The sequence below is a fragment of the Bos indicus x Bos taurus genome, chromosome 10 (assembly GCF_003369695.1).
Source record: "Bos indicus x Bos taurus breed Angus x Brahman F1 hybrid chromosome 10, Bos_hybrid_MaternalHap_v2.0, whole genome shotgun sequence".
Lineage (NCBI taxonomy): Eukaryota > Metazoa > Chordata > Mammalia > Artiodactyla > Bovidae > Bos > Bos indicus x Bos taurus.
The window spans coordinates 48374699-48394647 of record NC_040085.1 but is presented as its reverse complement, the minus strand read 5'-3'; the positions used below and the strand labels follow the sequence as shown (position 1 = coordinate 48394647).

General features: G+C 38.7%; 1 protein-coding gene across 2 annotated transcripts in view; it reads right to left on the bottom strand.

The window, feature by feature from the left end:
- NEDD4 (neural precursor cell expressed, developmentally down-regulated 4, E3 ubiquitin protein ligase) overlaps positions 1 to 19949 on the bottom strand; it is a 146036-nt gene that overhangs the window by 22454 nt on the left and 103633 nt on the right. For both annotated transcript variants that reach the window (XM_027553934.1, XM_027553933.1), the window contains 10 exons: positions 17833 to 17950; positions 17579 to 17746; positions 12850 to 12915; positions 9683 to 9802; positions 8273 to 8476; positions 6759 to 6839; positions 6478 to 6532; positions 6321 to 6379; positions 5205 to 5270; positions 515 to 744 (listed from right to left, as the gene is read on the bottom strand). In XM_027553934.1, coding sequence (XP_027409735.1) covers positions 515 to 744; positions 5205 to 5270; positions 6321 to 6379; positions 6478 to 6532; positions 6759 to 6839; positions 8273 to 8476; positions 9683 to 9802; positions 12850 to 12915; positions 17579 to 17746; positions 17833 to 17950 — 1167 coding nt within the window. The remainder of the gene's footprint in view (positions 1 to 514; positions 745 to 5204; positions 5271 to 6320; positions 6380 to 6477; positions 6533 to 6758; positions 6840 to 8272; positions 8477 to 9682; positions 9803 to 12849; positions 12916 to 17578; positions 17747 to 17832; positions 17951 to 19949) is intronic.

Sequence of the window (19949 nt, the reverse complement as noted above, 5' to 3'; positions counted from 1 at the left end):
ATAAATAAATGTGGTATAGACACATAATGGCATATTACACAGCCTTCAAAAGGAAGGAAATTCTACCACATACTGCTACATGGATAAACTTTGAGAACACTATGCTAATGAAATTAAGTCAGTTATAAAAGGTCAAATACTGTATGATTCTACTTATACAAGATACTGAGAATAGTCCAGTTCATAGAAACAGAAAGTGGAATGGTTAATGCCAGGGAACGGGGGAGATCATGTTTAAAGGATACAGTTTCAGTATGGGATGATGAAAAAGTTCTGGAGGTACATGGTGGTGATGGGTGCACAACAATGAATACACTTAACATGATAAGAATGTTAAATTTTATGTTATGTATATTTCACTATAACTTTTAAAAGTTATTTCTGAAACAACATTAGTTACTCTCTCTGCTTTTCTGGCACATTGTGACTTACATTTCCCTCCCATCACATTACTCTGTTATTTTCAAAACAGTGATTTTTTTTTTTTCTGTACAGCCATTGAAAAGGTACTTACGTAGCAGAATATTCAAACAACCCATAATAAGGGTTAAACATTTCCTTTGAAATCAGAAAGAACCATTCTCTGGCAACTCCTCCATAATCTAGTCCCTTTTCACCATCAAACTCAATCCACAGTCTAGCCTTGAGGAAGTCTGCTCTCTTCACCCCCATAATCCTCCTGTAAGAGTCCTCAAGAACAGTTGCACGGCGAAGTTTCATTTCAAATTTGTTTGGAATGTCATTCTGAAAATCCAGAGAAGAGAGACTGTTTAAATCAGTTCAACACACATTTCTTTCATGAATGTTATAAAATTCACTGTATTCTATTCCTGTGCCCAGGATCCTCTTTCAGGCCTAGGTATATTGTCTTGTATTCCCTCCACAGTATTAAAGAACTCATGCATTTTCTCTAGTCATGTAATAACAAAGACTTCTCATTTTCACATCTGAAGAAGCAGCTACTGATGGTGAAAGTAACACTCACATGAAGGCATTTCATGAGCAGTCATTTCCACCTTAAGATCCAAGAAAGACATTCTGTGACCGACAGTCAGTCAAGGCACTGCCTGCTCTCAATACTTGTCTGCCTGTCAGCTTAGGGTTCTCCCCTCCATATTTCCTCTCTGGAGCCTGTCTACTTCACTCATTAACAGGTGCTAACTTTTACAGACTGTGCCAGCACTGTTACCAGAATTTTAATGGGTTAACTCATTTACTCCTCATAACAACACTATGAAGAACCTACTATTATTGTCTTCATTTTATGGATGAAGAAACTAAAGATACAAGTTAAGAAAGTCTTAGCTTCTGAGCCTCTGTTCTTAATGAATGAGCTACATTGCCTCATTTATCTTTTGTACATAATTTGCTCATATGACAAATGTAGATAACTATGCTTTTAGGCAGACTTTACTGTAAATTATATAGAAACATATCTGAATATTTTGTTTTTGAGTATTCTGTATGCAATGTTCCAGTGGAAACCATGAAAAGAAAACATGCCATCAACATTCTGTAGAATCAAGGAAAGGAAAGAGGGTTAGCTCTAAATCAATTTCACTCACAAAATACTTAGGAAAAGTGGGAAAACCCTTAGAAACATAATGATATAAGCAGTTTATATAAGCAATATAAGTATAACATGAGTTTTGTGGAGCAATTAAGCCCATGTGCCACAACTACCAAGGCTGAGGGCTGCAACTGAAGTATGGTACATTTCCCCTGTGTAAGCAGCAGAGGAAGTAAACCATAAACAATTTCCTCTGCTGCTTATGCAACTTAAAAAACTGGTAAGACTGGACAAAAGCAATTTTATAATTTTAGACAGTGGGCAAACCACTAGTGCAGGTAAGTGACTCAACAAGCACTTACTCAAGGCCCACTCTGGGCCAGGTCCATGCTAGGTAGGTACTGCAAAGGGGCCAGAGATGGGAGGAAAAGGGAATGAAAACATGGCATAAAATGTGGTCACTTCTTCAGGGAGTTTACAATGTGGTGTGTGTGTGAGAAACAAATGTAAATGTTACTCATTCTGAGATTTAAAAGAGTAGAAAAATTGCTAACAATAGGAACAGAAGCAAAGTTTTATAGGCAAAAAAGAAAAAAAAAAAACAAAAAAAACCGAGCTATTAATTACAAGTGAGACGACCAAGGAGGCTTCGAGAGAAAGTCCTGTCTGGGGTGGGAAGGGAGAGAAGGCCTGAGGAACAGCAAGCAGGGAGAAGGGTCCCAGCAATCTGAGAGCTGGATGGTACAGAAGGGGGAGGGGAAGAAGAGAGGGATTTGAGTAGAAGGAGTTGCAGAAGCAGTCTGAGGCCACAGTGTAGACAGTGTGAAGGCTGCCTAGGAAGTTGAGCAGGAAGTTGCAGGATCAGACTGCTCGCTATGTTCTCAGAGGCTGACACCATCAGATCTAAAAGGTATTTCAATGGAGCTTTCCCAATGGCTCTCTGCCTGCAATGCAGGAGACACAGGACCCTGGGGTTTGATCCCTGGGTTGGGAAGATCCCCTGGAGGAGGAAATGGCAACCAACTCCAGTATTCTTGCCTGGAAAATCCCATGGACAAAGGAGCCTGGAAGGCTACAGTCCATGGGTTCTCAAAGAGTTGGAAACGACCAAGCAACTAAGCACACATAAGGGGAGACAAAAGACACACTGGTCAGTGAAAGACCCCTGAAACAGCCTGAGTGACAGAAAGTAAATGGGCCCTCTGTGTGAGCGACAACAACAGAAGGGAGGCCACAGGAGCAATTTCCACATCAGAGCTGAGTGGTGTATCATCCATGGATTCTGGAGTCAGGTGACCCTGTGTTCAAGGCCTGGCTTCAGCTCGCACATCTTTTCTAACGCTTAATTACCTCATCTATAAAATACGGACGATAAAAGTATTTACCCTTAGGGAGCTGTTTCAGGAATAACTGGGACAATGCATTGCATGTGCTGACACGGTGCCTGGCACACAGTGGTCTCAATAATGATTAGCCACCCTTAATCCAAACTAACGACATGTTAAGGATGAGGTGGAGGGGAAGGATAAAGGCAGCTCAAGGCTTTGGAGCACTGCTTCACACATTTTTATCTCCTCCTTGATGTTCTGTTCTTTTGCTGTGATGTGATGTGTCCAGGCAGGAGTCTTATTTCTTAAATCCTGCTTGGGACGTTTTGTTAAACTGAGGATTCAGCTTCTCAGCCTCTTCCTCAGGCTCTTCTTCCAGAACAGCTTCATGTCTCTTATCTTTTCTTTCATAATTTCATCTTCTTGTATACCTTTCTTGCATTCTGGGAAATTTCCTCTCTTAATCCCCAGTCCAGTACGTCATGTGAGTCAGGAGGATGGACTCTGGCACTGCGCCACTTGGTTTGTGCCTGGCTTTGCTGCTAATAACCATGGAACTGGATCACACTGCCTAGTTTCTCTGAGCCTCAGCTTCCTCAACTCTAAGATGTGATAATAATAGTCCCTTCATTATAGAGTTACTGCAGAGATTACACAGGGATCATACATGTAACTTAAGAAAAATGCCTAGTATGTGGTCAGAAGTCAATAAAACTTACTTCTTTCATTATGGTTTTGTGTTCTGTGACCTGCTGCTTAGAGAATATCAACCATTAGACACTGTAACATGTTTATAAGTGTTCAGACTGGCAAATGGAGAAGCTAGTACTTCTCTTCCACCAGTGTCTTGTCATTAAGAGTGAAAACATTTACCATATAAATAATTCAAAACAGACTTAGAATCCCAAAGAATTTTAAGAAGTAGAAAACAAATTTCCAGAGCAATTTTAAAACAAGGTTATTATTGAAGATGAGTTTAAAACACTGAAGATATTTTAAGATTTTATTAAGGTATATTTGCACTAAATAAGTACTGTATTTCATTTTTGTCCTGTTTTGGATGAGAAAAATTCGTGGCATCAGAAACCATCTTGAATCTTTGTAAAACCAGGCTTCCGGCTTGGAAGGCAAGGAAGTGTAACCCAACGTAGCCACCTAGTGGCAGTACTCCTAAACTGCAGGCAAGGGGAGAGGCCTGAGCAAATCAGAAAGGCGTTAAAAACCGGTCATCCCTCTCACAGGCACAGAGAACAGGGCTTCCTTGGGGGCTCAGTGATAAAGATTCCACCTGCTAATGGAGGAGACATGGGTTTGATCCCTGGTCCTGGAAGATCCCACATGCCACGGGCAACTGACCCTGTGCGCGGCAGCTACTCAACGTGTGCTCTAGAGCCCAGGAACCGCAACTACTGAGACCATGTGCCGTAAATACTGAAGCCTCTGTGCGCTAAGAGCCCAAGTGCACCACAAGAGAAGCCACCATAATGAGAAGCCCGAGCACTGCCATGAAGAGAGCGAGGCCCCTGCTCGCCACAACTAGAGAAAAGCCCCCACAACGAAGACCCAGCACTGCCAACAATAAATAAATAAATAATATTTATTTATAGAGAGAACAAACTAGTGGTTATGGGTGGGGGGAGGGGCAATACAGAGGTGGGGAAAAAGGGGTTATTATGGAATTATATAAAACCATGTGTATGAAACCTTTGAAAACTGTAAAGCATTATGGAACTTAAAGACTTTCAATTTTAAAAAATTAATTACTTAAAAAACAGTCATAACCAATAGAAATGAAATAGACGGGCAGATTTAGTTCCAAACATACTGAATTTGTGGTGATGGAAAAAGTGTTGTGAATATATCTGATAAGCAAAAGGAGATAAACAACAAGAGGCCTGCTCCAATCACAGCTGTACATTCAAATTATGCAGAGATATATTATACTTGAAGCTGTAAAGAATGAATGACTAACACTGGAAAACAATAGTCCAAGCAGAAGCAGAATCCAGAGAGTCCTCCTACACAAGCAAAGTCTAGGCTATGGGATAATCTCCTGAGTTACTATTACTCTGTTTCTACAAAACTCAAACCCCACAAACCCAGGAGGAACTCAAGTTAGAGCTCTTCAAAAGCAAGTTTTTAAAACTATTTTCTCTGTTGCAAGGTATATTGAAAAACACAGACATAAAATAACTAGACTCTAATCATATATTACAGCTACTCAAAAAATAAGCATCCTTTCCCTAAAAGAAGCTATCCAAAATTGTTCATATATAATAAATTCTCTATTACTTTTTCAAATGTACTGCCCATGCTTTCAGTCCATATGACAACATTCCTAAGAACTCATTATAAGTATCACTAACCTGCTTCTTCAACTTTCTTCGGAAGAACTCATACTTTCTTTTGTAATCCCTGGAGTAGGGCACTGCCTTGAGTTAAAAATTTTGGAAAAATAAAGAAGGTTTTAGTTATTTTATTCTGGAACAATTTAAAAAACTCCCCTCTGGGTATTTTATGAACATAAGTTAAGGGCATTAAAAGAGAATATTTGGAAAGAAAAGTTTAATTCAAAGAAAAAGAAATATAAAACTTAAAAAATTTTAATTTCTCCGTTTAAGATAAAATTGTATCCAGCAATTCTTATGGCTGTAATTTTCATCATGCAGTATTCTTGAAATGCAATAGGCCAGAAACAGGAAATGTCTTCCAAGTAAAGAAATATTAGAAATGAAAATTTCCATTTCTAAAGAGACTTTCAAAGTGATTTCTCCATTAAAGGAACAATTTGAAAAATGTACTTTTTCCTTGAACTCTGAGGAGTTGCCTTTTTTATCCATTACTTTAAAAGACTAAACATGCAGTCACAAGAGTAGTCTAAAAGAATTGTATCTTCAATTTTACTTATTTTTGTGAATTAGAAAACAATTATAGTCTGAAAAAGAAGCTATATAAAAGAGGAAAATTATTTTCCTATCATTAATCTGACTCGAGTAGTATAAACATCATACATGGTAATACTTGTACTTTAAATATGAATGTCTTATATACCAGTATTTACAATGATTTCAACCAAAAAGTTCAAGACATGACCCTGATTTGACAAGGCACTGTCAGCTTTCTCATCAGATACACTCTTGGCTCTTATCTGATTTGCTGAGGAGCCCAGCATTCTTTTTTCAGGTTATTTCAAGTACCAGTCTGAGCACAGCAGCCTCACTGAGTTAGCTCACTGAGTTAGCTTCACTGAGTTAACTTACTGGCTCACTGGCATCCCAAGGCTGTTGTGTAGAGTAAAGGTAACTACTTTAAATGCCCTTTTCAAATAACTGAGACCGGGTGTGTGGGTGGTGGGGAGAGAAGAGATTTGCAAATGTGCTTTCCTCTCAACACCTTTATTTAGTGCTATATCCTTCATCTGTCCTTTAAGAGACAAGTAAGAGGACAACCCCATCAGAGGATGCTGATACAAAGAGACTTACTGGTCCAGTTATTGCTACATGCTGCAAACGAGGGTCTTCCCATTGTGTTTTTTTACTATCTGAAGAAAGAGAGAAAAAAAGAGGTTCTTTATTCTCATGCAAAAAATTCAATATTACAAAAGATAATGTAATGGGAAAAAAATCACACTGCACATACTGTGATTTATGTAAAAGATTCTTCCATCGGTGTGAGTTCTTTCTTCCCATCCTGGCTATAATGAAGAACATATTTCAATTATATTAGGAACAGGTTTTCAGTGTATGGGCAGAAAAATGGTTTTGGTTATATGGTTGATTTAATTTGTATATTCCATTCTTAGTAGAAGACATCAACACTTCAACAATAATATTAATTATAGTTGTGAAAGAACTACTTCATTCCGAAATACAAATGTTTGAGACAGTCAAGTTAGATGCGTAACAGTTCTATAAACTTACAGGTAAAGGCCCCAGATCACTGGAAGAATCAAGTGATGTCTTTCCTCTCAGATGAGCTGGAATTTTCAGTCTTGGATCTTCCTTTTTTGGTAGAGTAAATAAAGAAAACAATATATACACACAAACTTTAAAATCGTGAAAGTCAATCTGTTCCTATGTTTTCTAGTATCAGTGGATTCACTTTCATTTCCTTACTCAATGAAATAATAGGTTCTTATCTAAAATCTCTCATTCATAGTCTACAATATTCAGTTCTAAGGGACCCTGGCAATCCAGTGGTTAAGACTCCACACTTCCACTTCAGGGGGCATGGGTTCAGTTCCTGATTGGGAAATTAAAATGCTACATACCTTGTGGCATGGCCAAAAAAAAATTTTTTTTAATTTAAAAATTAAAAAAAAATTCAATTAGATCTTGAGGAGGATCCGTATTAACTTACTTTCTCTTTCACAAAAACCATTTATTTTGCCCACTCTTTAAGGATTATGTCACTACACAGGGCTCTTCTCTAAATAAAAACTGGTGTAAGAGTAGACATAAAGCTGGAGCACGTGTCATTTCTGAGGCCTTGAACATGATTTTTGGTACCTAGACAGGTGCTAAGGTATTAATTTATTAGATATTTATTTATCTTAAGAGATAAGAAGGTAAGCTCAAAAAGGTTAGTAAAGGCAACTCAAATTATTGAAAGAAGAAAATTTAATTTATTTGGATTTATTTATATATTATCATTTCAATATTGTTTTATTAAATAATGTATTATATAATTTTAATTTAGGCATATTAGTAACTTTTAAGCAATTAATCAAAATCTCTGCATTTATTGATAATTTTCAGTAGTTTTTCTATTAGTGGTGAACCAACTACTCAACAACTTTAAGCCTTATCTTAAAATAAAAATACTTATTCTACCTAGCTCATAAGGCTTTCTGGATATTATGAGGTATGGATTCAAAAGTACTTTGGAACTAGAGGCCTCATATAAAGGGAAATGATTATGACTAAATATCTTCCTGGGCATTTATGGCTAGTGAGCTAAAAACTGCAAACATAAGAAACACAAGATTTCCCTGGTAGGTAGGATCCCGCGCTTCCACTGAAGAGTGGAATGGGTTCAATCTCTGCTTGCGGAACTAAGATCCCACAAGCCATGTGGCATGACCAAAAACAAAACAAAAGCCCACTGCAAACAGGAAATAAATGCATCTTCTTAACAATCCCCCCGATATTAAAAATAGGTATAAATATACTGAATAGAAATAATACTATTAAGAATTCAACATAGTTTAACTAAGGACTGGGTAGCCTATGGATTGGGTAGCCATTCCCTTCTCCAAGAGATCTTCTGGACCCAGGGATCAAATCCGGGTCTCTACTGCATTGCAAACAGATTCTTTACCATCCAAACCACCAGAGAAGCCCATATTAATGTATACTTATAAAGATTATCAAGAACTACACGTAAGTGATTGTTACTGTTATTACAAATTTAAACTGGAAACCACTGAAGTTACCCAGGTGGTGGTTTTCGTGTTGTGGTCAATGAAGAAAGGCCTCCCGTTTGGTGCATGCCGGACCTCCCAGCCTTTGGGAAGGAATCCTTGCTCCATTTCAGATGGTTGGGTCACCTGTTGTGCTGCATCACTCGCGGAGGCCTGTGGCTGAGGGCCTGCAGAAGAACCCTGGCTTGACGGCAGCTGACTGGTCTCCACTGTGGCCTAGCACATTAATTCAATTATGTAATAGTATTTACAGAGAACACATAAATAGCTGTGGTTAAAAAGGTAACTGGATCTGCAAACAGTGCACACACTTATAAACAGGCCTAAAGACTGGAGGCTCATTTCTCCAATAAAGTGCTTTGTCAAAGTTTGTTTTTAAAACAATTTAAAATTTCTCAGATAATTCTTGAGCAGTAAGATGCAGTTAACAGTCTGTTAACCCTAGTTGCAGGGAAGCCGCATTGACAACTAGAGAAGGTTGTTTTTTGCTCACCCCAAAGACTCACATAGAGTGGGAATTTCCCACACACAAAAATGGGTTCAAGTGGTGGTAGACAAAATAAATGGCAAACAGCCACTACAGAAATGGATAACTGAAATGTAATACATTTCTGTGATAAAATATAAGGCAGCTAAAAAAATACACTAGATCTATATATAAACCCACATGAGAGGATTTTAAAACAATAGTGAGCAAAAAATATTTAGAATTACATAATATCTTTGTTAAATTTGACACATGGACATAAATAATATTTTGCATTGTTTAGCTCTCTACTAAGTCATAAAATAGGCAGGAAGAATTCCCAACAAGCTCACAGTGATATTTCCCTCTGGGTAGCGGGGCCAAGTGCTTGGTTAAAAGATAAAATCTTTTCCTCTGTATTTTATTTTGAAAAACAAAAAATCTAGAACCAAATACGGTGAGCTGTTAATGGTGGTAAATTCAGGGTGTTAAAAAAATGGATACTTACTATATTATTCTCTGTACTTTTCAGTTTTAAAAAATTTCTCAAGAGAAATGGTGATATTTTCCTAAATGCTTACAAAGAAATATTATTAATACAAAAGGCAAACTGTTGCCAAGGACAGAGTGTCATTATGACAAAGTTCTTTTATAGATGCTAATCACCAAGATTATTTTTAGCAAAATAATGATCTTAACCATTCAAATTACAAAATTACCCAGTAGACCAGATCATTTACTTTGTCCTCCTAGTCCCAAATGGACTTGTTTTACCTAATAACCAGTAATGACTCATGTATATTAGAGATCTGCAGGAAATGACAGACAGCACCAATAACAGAAAATAATTAGAAGTATTCAGCATCTACTACTAAGTGATATATTAATAGCTCCCATAGAAATATGATGGTTTAAATTACCTAAGAAAACACCATAATGAACAGACTGCAGGATACCTGTACAGTGGGCTTTATCCAGGTAGTAGTTCTGCAATTGTGATCCACATAGTATGATCTTCCTCTTTCATCTTGTTTTTCTTCCCAACCTGGTGGTAATCCAGATGAAGTAGGCAAAAGCTACAGTGAAGAATAACAGAATTAAATATTAATAAGAAAGAATCCTTCTTATTTATTGTATTTTATCATTACTATTTTTATAAATATCTATTTTATTTATTTGACTGTGTTGGGTCTCAGCTGTATCACACAGGACCTTGGTTACTGCATGCAGGATCTTTTAGCTGCAGCATGTGGGATGCAGCTGCCTAATCAAGGATTGAACCCAGTTCCCCTGAATTGCAAGCATGGAATCTTAGCCACTGGACCACCAGGAAAGCGCCCAGAAAGAATCGTTTTTAAAGGACCATATCTCCTTTTTCACTGATAACCCTCTTTAAAATGAATCATGTTTTAAACCATACTTTAAAGTGCACAGCATTTCAATTAAAAAAAAAAAAAACAGAGCAGACAATAATGATGAGTGTGATAACAACATGAGAGTATTAACAACCACATACTGCCCTCACACAGATCATGTCATTTAACCGCCACACAAATCTTAATGAGATAATTAAGATTATTGGCCCATTCAACTTATTGGGAAACTGAAGTTTTAGAAAATGGAAGTAATTTCCTAACCGATAACATTGCTATTATGGAGCTGAGATTTGAACACAGGTAGTCAAACTATAGAAATTATCACCCATATGTGCCAAGTCAAAAGTTACCCCTGCTTTCTTTCTGTGAAGGCTGGGGAAGTGCTGATTACTGTAGTTCATTGCTAATGAACAAAAGAGGTCTAGTTTTCCAGGTTTACTGAAAACAGTCCAGGTCTGACCTTCCTTTTGTCTTTTGAGTTAGATTAGACTCTTCAACGTTTGGCCTGGTTCCCTAATGTGTCTTACATATTAATATAAAAACTATGACCACTAGTCTGTTCACTAGATACACCGTTCTGTAGATACACAGAGGTAGATGTACAATGCTGACAGTTGTAATGAGCTCTGAGTCTATAAAATAATGGAATTCAAAGTTGCCCGGCATTACAAATGTCTAACAGCTAGTGAGTAGATAAATGGGATGTAGTAAACACATCTACAATGATGGACTATCATAAGCTCCTGAAACATGTAGCAACATGGATAAATCTCAAAAACATCGTAGTAAGTGAAAGAGGCCAGATGCATAAGATGGCATACTGTATGATTCCACTTAAGTGAAATTCCTAGAAAAGGCAAAACTAGCAACAGAAAGCAGACGAGTAGTCACCGGGGGCTAAGAGTAGGTATTAGGATTAAGAACACTTTTTGTGGTGAAGGAAGAGTTCTCAAACTTCACCGTGGTAGTGTCTGCACAACTGTATACATTTACTAAAACTCATTTGTGTACTTAAAAATGGATGGATGTTATGGTATGTAAATTATACCTTAAGAAAGCTCTGTGAAAGCAAACAAATCTCTAATCAGTGTATTAAGAAGGAAAAGGCACGGAAACAGCTTTTCCAGTACACAAAATGTAAATCGGCTCTAGATTCTGTAGCTCATTTGGTGCACTTAAAATTGTTTCTTGGATGAGTGCCTGTCAGTGAATCAGAAGTTCACCAGTTTCACTGCACAGAGGACAATGTGAAATGCAGTGGGAGAGACACCTAGGGATCTCAGTTCAAGTGGCTCCAGGTGAGTGGACAGAGGATGACGTCTCATAGCATTATGGATGGCATCATCAACTCAACAGACATGAGTCTGAGCAGACTCTGGGAGATGGTGAAGGACAGGGAAGTCTGACATGCTGCAGTCCATGGGGTTGCAAAGAGTTGGAAAGTTGGAAAGTTGCAAAGAGTTGAGCAATTGAACAGTAAGGTGAGTGGAGATGGCTAGACACGGGGCACTAAGTGAGAGGAAGGCTAGGGAGGGCAGTCTTTCTGTGACATCCACCTTCGTGTTGAAGGTTGACACTGACTGGGCCAAATGCACAGGTGGGTGCCCCCACTTCCTTCCTCCACACAGTGCCCATGTTCCTCTCTTGGTGCAGGGCCACCTTTTTAGATGGATCAGCCAATTCAAGGCCTTTTGAGCCTGTGAATTCCTTTGCTGGAACCCCCATAAAAGTGAAAAAAAAACCCTACTTTTCAAAATTAATATATAGGCTGCCATTCAAAATCACAAACTGTTGGTAGAAAAAAAGTGAGGTGGCTGTTCCAACTATGGACGTGGAACACACACACACCCATTTGGAAGAAAGAGCCCAGGCAGGAGTGAAGGTGATGGTGGTGGGTAGGTGGCTAAGGGATAGAGGAGGCTCAAGGGGCTGGGAGCCTGGACATTTACATTTGGTTTAAAAAATAAATGGGGACCATATAAGGAAGAGACCAACTCAAAGCAGTGAAAATGAAAGTCGCTCAGTAGTATCTAACTCTTTGCGACCCCATGAACTGCAGCCCACCAGGCTCCTCTGTCCATGGGATTCTCCAGGCAAGAATACTGGAGTGGGTAGCTGTTCCCTTCTCCAGGGGATCTTCCCAACCCAGAGTTCGAACCCAGGTGAGAGTTGAGTCAGAAAGAGGATGGAGGCTGGGAGACTAAAAGGCCTGAAGCTATGAAGTCTAAGCTGTAGTCAAGGTCATGTTTAGAGATGCTACCTAAGAGGCAGTGGATGGTTTGGCAGCCTGGAAAACAAGACTGAGAAGGGGGCTTACAAACTCCATCCTGGCTGCTGAGCCTGCCGACACGTGTACACACCCACCCATATGACCAGCTGTTGATGTAGCTTCATGTCTGGGGCAGAAACAGCTGCAAGACACATAGGCTGGGCACAGAGCAGAGGCCCCTGGATACCACAGTCCTGATCAGTATGCAATACATCCAGCCTGCACAGCACTTCACCTGCCAAGCCTAAACGCCACCCACAGCCATGTGGGGACTTGGCTTTCTCACTATGAGAGAGACAGTTCTCTGTCTTTTGTCTTTAAAGGGCCTACCTATCCCATTCTCCTCCCACAACCTCATCCCCCAGAGCCCCGATACTATGCTGGAGCAAACGTTCATATTCAGTGTTCCCAAAAAAAAAAAAAAAGTTGCTGAGTCTTATATTTTTATTGAGGATTGAGGGGAGGGGCTAAAACTTACCACAGGAAGTGTAGGCTGTTCCTCAAAAGTATAGGCTTGTAAGCTGCCTCTTCTGCTGGAATGATTCTTATATATAAAAAAAGAACAATGATAACTTTAGGTCTCTGCTTTGTCTCTGAATGGCAGATAAGGTAGTGGGGTAGGTGTGATGGAGAAGAAAAACGAACACCCACTCCACCCACATGGAGATTCTCTCAGCCTCGCTCAGCACCAAATACCTTCCAAATTCCAGCTCACAATTCTCCACCTGAGTCCTAGACCGTCTCCTGGACACCTTTTCTTGAATGTCTAACAGAGAGCCCTTTATTGTGTTCAAAACTGGACTCAGTTTTTCCCTGTCCACACCCACTCAAATCCATTCCCTCTCAGGTATTCCTCATCTTCAGCGGGCAGCCTAGGAGGCCAGCAGCTGCCCCCCAGGCAGACAGCAGTCAGTTCCCTGAGTTCTCCCCTCCTGTCGCTTACGGCCAGGTCCGTCACCAGATCCTACACATTCTATTTCTTTGCAAGCTCTCAAATACATTTCCCTTGCACTTTAAAAAAAAATTTCAAGTTTTCATCACTTGTCATTTTGACTATTACTGTGGCAACATCCTAACAGATTTGACTGCTGCAAGTCTTTTTTGCTTAAATCTGCTCTCCATACCACGAGTTGCAGCCAGAGAGCATTCTGCAGCACAGATTTCATCGCCATTCTCTCACTCAGAGCCCTTCAATGACTTCTTCCGTCACTAGGGTAAAATCTACAGTACAGAACACAACGTGAATGAGCTTCCAGAAGAGCTCCAGTGAGCTTCCAGGGCTGACTCCAGCCCTCTTCCCTCACAAGCCACCCTCTGGACATTCAAGATTACTTGTTTCCTAGAAATCCAGTATTTTTTCTTTCCTGTGCTTTTACATGCATGCTGTTGTCACTTCCTGAAATAGTTTAGTTTTGTTACTTAATGACATTAACATTTATAATATATGTAGGACTTAATTCAGAGGAGCCACTGTAGGATTGTTTACAATAACAAAGAACTGTAAACAATCTGAAGTCCATCAAAGGAAACTAGAGAAACAGCTTAAGGGTTACTTGCACAAGGGAATGACGTTTGATTATTTTGTTGGTAGTGGTTATAAAAAAGAGCACCTCAATATTGACTGAAATGGTCCAATGTCTATGATACAGTATGTAAAAAAAATAAGTTACCAAAAAGTGTGTGCAAGGTGATCTCAGGCTAAAAAACTGATATACAAATATGTGTGCATGCATCTTTATGCACACAGAAAATGTTTAAGACTATATATGCCAAACCACTTTTACCCTGAGAAAACCATTAACTGAAAAAGATACATGTAGCCCACTGTTCATTGCAGCACCACTGACAATGGTAGGACGTGGAAGCAACCTAGACAACTGACAGATGAGTGGATAAAGAAGCTGTGGTACATATATGTAATGAAGTATTACTCAGCCATAACAGGAATGCATTTGAGTCAGTTCTAATGAGGTGGGTGAACCTAGAGCCTACCATACAGAGTGAAGTAAGTCAGAAAGAGAAAAACAAATATTGAATATTAACATGTATACATGGAATCTAGAAAGACGGTACTGATGAACCTATTTGCAAGGCAGCAACAGAGATGCACACACAGAGCACAGACTTGTGGGCATGAGGAGCAGGGGGAAGGAGAGGGCGGGACGAATGGAGAGAGTGGCATGGAAGCATACACTATCATATATCTAACAGACAGCAGTGGGATTTTGCTGTATGATTCAGGGAGCTCAAACTGGTGTTCTGTGACAACTGGGGAGGGGATAAAATGGGAGGTGGGAGGGAAGTTCAAGAGGGAGGGGACATATGTATACCTATGATTGATTCATGTTGATGTATGGCAGAAATCAACACAATATTGTAAAGCAATTACCCTTCAATTAGAAATAAATTAAAAACAAAAAAAAAGATATGGTGCATGTGTGTGTGTGTGTGTGTACACACACATAATGAAATATTACTCAACCATAAAAAGAATAAAATAATGCCATTTGCAGCAACAGGGACAGACCTAGAGATTATCAAACTAAGTAAATGAGAAAAATACCATAGGATATCACTTACACATGGAATTTAAAATACAACACAAATGAACTTATCGACAAAACAGAAACAGAGTCATAAACATAGAGAACAGACTTGTGGTCGCCAAGGGTGAGGAGAATGGGGGAGGGATGGACCGGGAGTTTGGGATTAGCAGATGCAAACTATTAAATGTAGAATGGATAAACAAGAAGGTCCCACTGTACAGCACAGGAAACTATATCCAATATCCTGTGATAAACCATAATGGAAAACAATACGAAAAAGAATGTGTGTGTGTATATATATATATATATATATAAAAATGACTGAATCACTGTGCTGTACACCAGAAATTAATACAGCACTGTGAATCAACTATATTTCAATAAAATAAATTTAAAAAACAGTATATGCCAAACCATTAATGGCAATTGATGGAGCATATGTCAGAGGTAAGATGGAAAACTCAATTTTTATTTTATACACCTCAGTACTGTTTCAATTTTTAACCATGACCATACAATACTTTAAAAATAATAAATTAACTTTTTTGAATTAATATGCACATGGTAAGAAATTCAAAAGGTACAAAAGACATATGCTCTGCTCACCCTGTTTTTCTCTTCAGAGCTGAGCAAGGTTACCTAGTTTAGTTTTCAAGAAATATGATACACATATTTATTCTGTCATGTAAATAATTGTATAAATGGTAACACATCAAACATACTGCTCAGTACCTCAGTTTTCCACTGAGCAATATTTCTTTGTTCCATACAACATATGTATTCAAAGACACTTCATTCTTTTCAGTGACTGCATAGTATGCCATTGTATAGATGCCACCTATTACTTTAGTAATTAAAAAAATAAAAATAACAGGAAGAAAGAGAATAGGATGTCACCATCAAATCAATATAGCTTATCCTTTAAGTCTTTGACTGATCTTTCCCACTCCTCAAACAAAAACATGAAATGACATGAAAGGAAGATAGATGGATGGAAGAAAGGAGGGGAAGGGAGCAGGCAGGCCTATCTGCTCTTGGATATTCACACAGGCATTTACATAGAACTGTCTACACTGAAGCATTATGAGAAAGGTACTAAAACAGAAGTCAGCAAATTTTTCTGTTAAGGTCCAGATAGTAAGTAGTTTTTGTTGACTATCTTGTCTCTTTTAATTTACTGTGAAAGCAGGCACAGGCAATACTTAAACAGATGGGTGAACTGTTTTAACCAGCATACAACCAGTATGTAGTCAGCCCTCCATATTTACTAATGGAATGGAAAGTGCAGAATTCCAAAAGGAAATGACCACAATATCCTTGGACACCTCTTTGTCTTCCATTGAAATGTCTCCTTTGATACAGATGAGAGAGTTAGCCACAAGGGTCCCATCAGGGCAGTGTTATGTTGGAATACTGGCTTCTGGACCCCAGAGGTAGCAAGTTTATAGTGGCTGCTGGAGTGAGAAGGTCATCTATCTCTTTGTTTAGTCAAAGTATATCAGCTCTTTTTCACATGTGTGTTGGTGACATGTGTGGTATCCCTGAAAAGGAGAAGAGTAACCCCAAGCACCCAGGACTTGGCCTGGCACTCATCAGCACAATTCAAGACAAAATCAAGACTACTTTGTAATCATGCCTAAACACAGCAAAACATGAACACTGTCCAAGCCACAAGATACCAAATATCTCCCTATATCCTGGCAGATACAAGTGACTGCTGCTTTTTGCTAATCATAGCTTTAGCCTTGCTACAGATAAGATTTAAGACATCACATCACAGAATTATCCCTGCTTCCTGATAGCATCCAATGTGAGGTCCTGCTTCCTTAAACCCTCCTGAAAATCGCCTAACACAAGTTGAAATCCTTTAAGTCTTTCATAACATACTATTACCGAGATGTTCATGGTTTGTATTCCCCTTGCTGAAATGAATAATAAACTCAACTTGTTCAATTACAAGTGTGTTCCTGATAGTCTGTGGCTGAGGGCATTGAATTATGTAATGGATATTTAGAGTCCAATGACCATGTGGATTTTCCACAACTCTGCTCCATACTGTTAGTGAGGATATTTGAAAATGGCCATACTGTAAAGTACAAAAGTCCCTTACACATTATTATGTGCAGTTTAAGACAATATTTTTCATCACAAGAAAAAAAAAAAACGCGAGGTGTTATATATTAACTAAACTTACAATTTTGCAATACATAGATCAAATCATTATGTTGTACACCTTAAACTAACACAATGTATTATGTCAATTATATCTCAACAAAAATGGAGAAAAAAGACAACCTTTTATGTAAAGGTTAGATACTGAACGGAATAATGGATATGTGTGTGTGTGTGTGTGTGGTTGCAAGTGTGCATACTCAGTTGCTGCATCATGTCTGGTTCTTGCAACCCCATGAACTGTAGCCCACCAGGCTCCTCTGTCCATAGGATTTCCCAGGCAAGAATATTCCCAGGTTGCCATTTCCTTCTCCAGGGGATATTCCTGACCCAGGGATCAAATCCACATTTCCTGTATTGGCAGGCAGATTCCTGACCACTGAGCCACCAGGGAAGTCCACGTATATTTATATATAAAATACATATATAATATTTATATATAAAAATATAAAATCCTGAAGCTCCATCAAAATCTAAGAATCATCTTACTGAGTTGGATACTGGCTGGCCAGTGGCTGAATTTCCACCAACAGTGAGTCTGGCATTCAATTCTTCTGCAAGATGAGTCTGGACATCCAAGTTATTTGATGGTGGAGATGAAGGGAAGGCTTGATGGCCATACATGGTGGCTTCATCTTCTCTTATAATTTCCCAGTTCTAAAATGAACAGAAGCTTAAGCTACATACTTGAATCAATTGCTATAACATATGTCTACCAACAAGAACGAGAAAATGATTTCTACCTCAGAAGATTCTCGGTTGTCAACACTTTCTGTTTCCTCAGATATCTGCCTCCTGGTGGTAAATGCACGCTGGGCTTGCAGTTGAATGTTACCATTCTCAGCATCTGTTAGGTTGTCCCTGCATTAGAAATGTAAAAGCCATCATCCACGCCTGAAGAGAGTTAAAATGATAGCTAAAAATTCTGTGTTCATTTAGAAAGTATCCATATTAGATCAGAATTTATAGTTTGGGCCCAAAGGCTAGTTCAACATGCTCAGGTTAAGTTGTAGGCACAGCAGTACCTTCCGAGTACCTTATGGAGTTAAAAATTTTTGTGAAAATGTGTAACGTGCACAATATTTTCATTCATCACTGTACCTAGGAAAATGTCTCATGTGTATGGGCACTCAAAAATATTTGTTGAATGAATGAACACCTGAGTGTTGCATAAGTACTTTTATTACACTATTATTTAACCATGTTATTACAAGAGTAAAATCTGAAGTAGCTCTAGAAAGCTCATAAAACAGAAGCTTTTTAAGAGTTGCATATACACCTTCATGAATTAGAAAGTAACATTTTCCAGAACTGATCTTAAGCCAAGGGTCTACCCTCTAGTTTCCCATGCATGAATGCAGAAGGCAGAAGGAAAGACAGTATAAGGACACTATAATTAAAAACTTAATAGATTATAGATTAAATGGTATGTGTTTTTGATCATATACAGTAATGGGCCTGTTCTGAGAAAGGACAGTAGTAAAGGAGTGTCTGAATTTAGGAAAGGCATGGTAAATCAGACTGCATATCCTTTCCGCAGTCATTCATTAGTTATACTACTCTAGCTAGTCATGTTTAATATAGCCAGACCATAAGATCAAGAATTTTGTATAAGTATTTAATAACAAGATTACTGTTAATTTATCTAATACCATATACGCCCAGGATATTCAGAAGACCAATTCTTGCTGTACAACTGTAGTGGTCCTAAGGGAATGCCTCGTACATTTTCCCCCCAAATAAACGATTTTTGCTGGCTGAAAGCAACCTCAACCACAGTGAAAGAAATGTGATTCTGCTCAAGTCAGGCCTGCCACAATACAGGTATACAACAAAATGTTTCAGAATTTTATCATGCATTCAGTCTTGTAATCTGTATGCCATTCTACAGATCAATGCCTCTGTGACACAAAGCAGCTGGATCATCAACTTGCTTTGGAAGCATTTGAGATCAAAAAACATCTACAAAAGTGCTTGGGGATTTCCTTGGTTGTCCAGTGGTTAAGAATTCACCTTCAAATTGCAGGGACACAGGTTCAATCCTTGGTCAGGGAACTAAGATTCCACAAGCCGTGGGCAACGAAGCTGGTGTGGCACAAATAGAGAGGCCACACGCGGCATCTAGAGAAGCCTGAGCCGCAACTGCTGAGCCCACGTGCTCTACAGCCCTCACACTGGAAAAAGAGAAGCCTGTGTGTGCAGCAACGAAGACCCAACGCAGCCAAAAGTAAGAAAAAAAAGTGCTGAACCATGTGTGTGTGTTCAGTCGCTCAGTGTGTCTGACTCCTTGTGACCCCATGGACCGTAGCCCACCAGGGTCCTCTGTCCATGGTATTTTCCATGGCAAAAACAATGGAGCAGGTTGCCATTTCCTAGTCCAGGGGATCTTCCCGACCCAGGGACTGAAACCACATCTCTTGCATCTCCTTCACTGGCAGGCAGATTCTTTACCACTAGTGCCACATGGAAAGCCCCATTTATAAAAACCAGTCTGATGATAATAAAAGAAAAATATCACTGAGGAGACATAAATCAGAATACCTGAAAGGCCATTCTGTCCTTGATTCAGATACATCAGAAATTATGTATACATTGACCAGACTGGCAAATGGGTGTTTAACAAAAGAACTTATTATTGGGTCCTTTATATTTTATAAAAATTTCTGTTTTAAAAACACTGTGCTGTAGAAATCAACTTCTCATTATATTTTAGTAACAAACTAAAAAATCTCCAAGATTTTCCACCTCAGTCTAGAAAGAAAAATGTTCCTTTTGTGGCTATATAATAATTTAAAACAGAAATAACTGACAATTCATTAATATTAAAGAAGCAATCAGAAGGGTGATATTTGTAATTCAA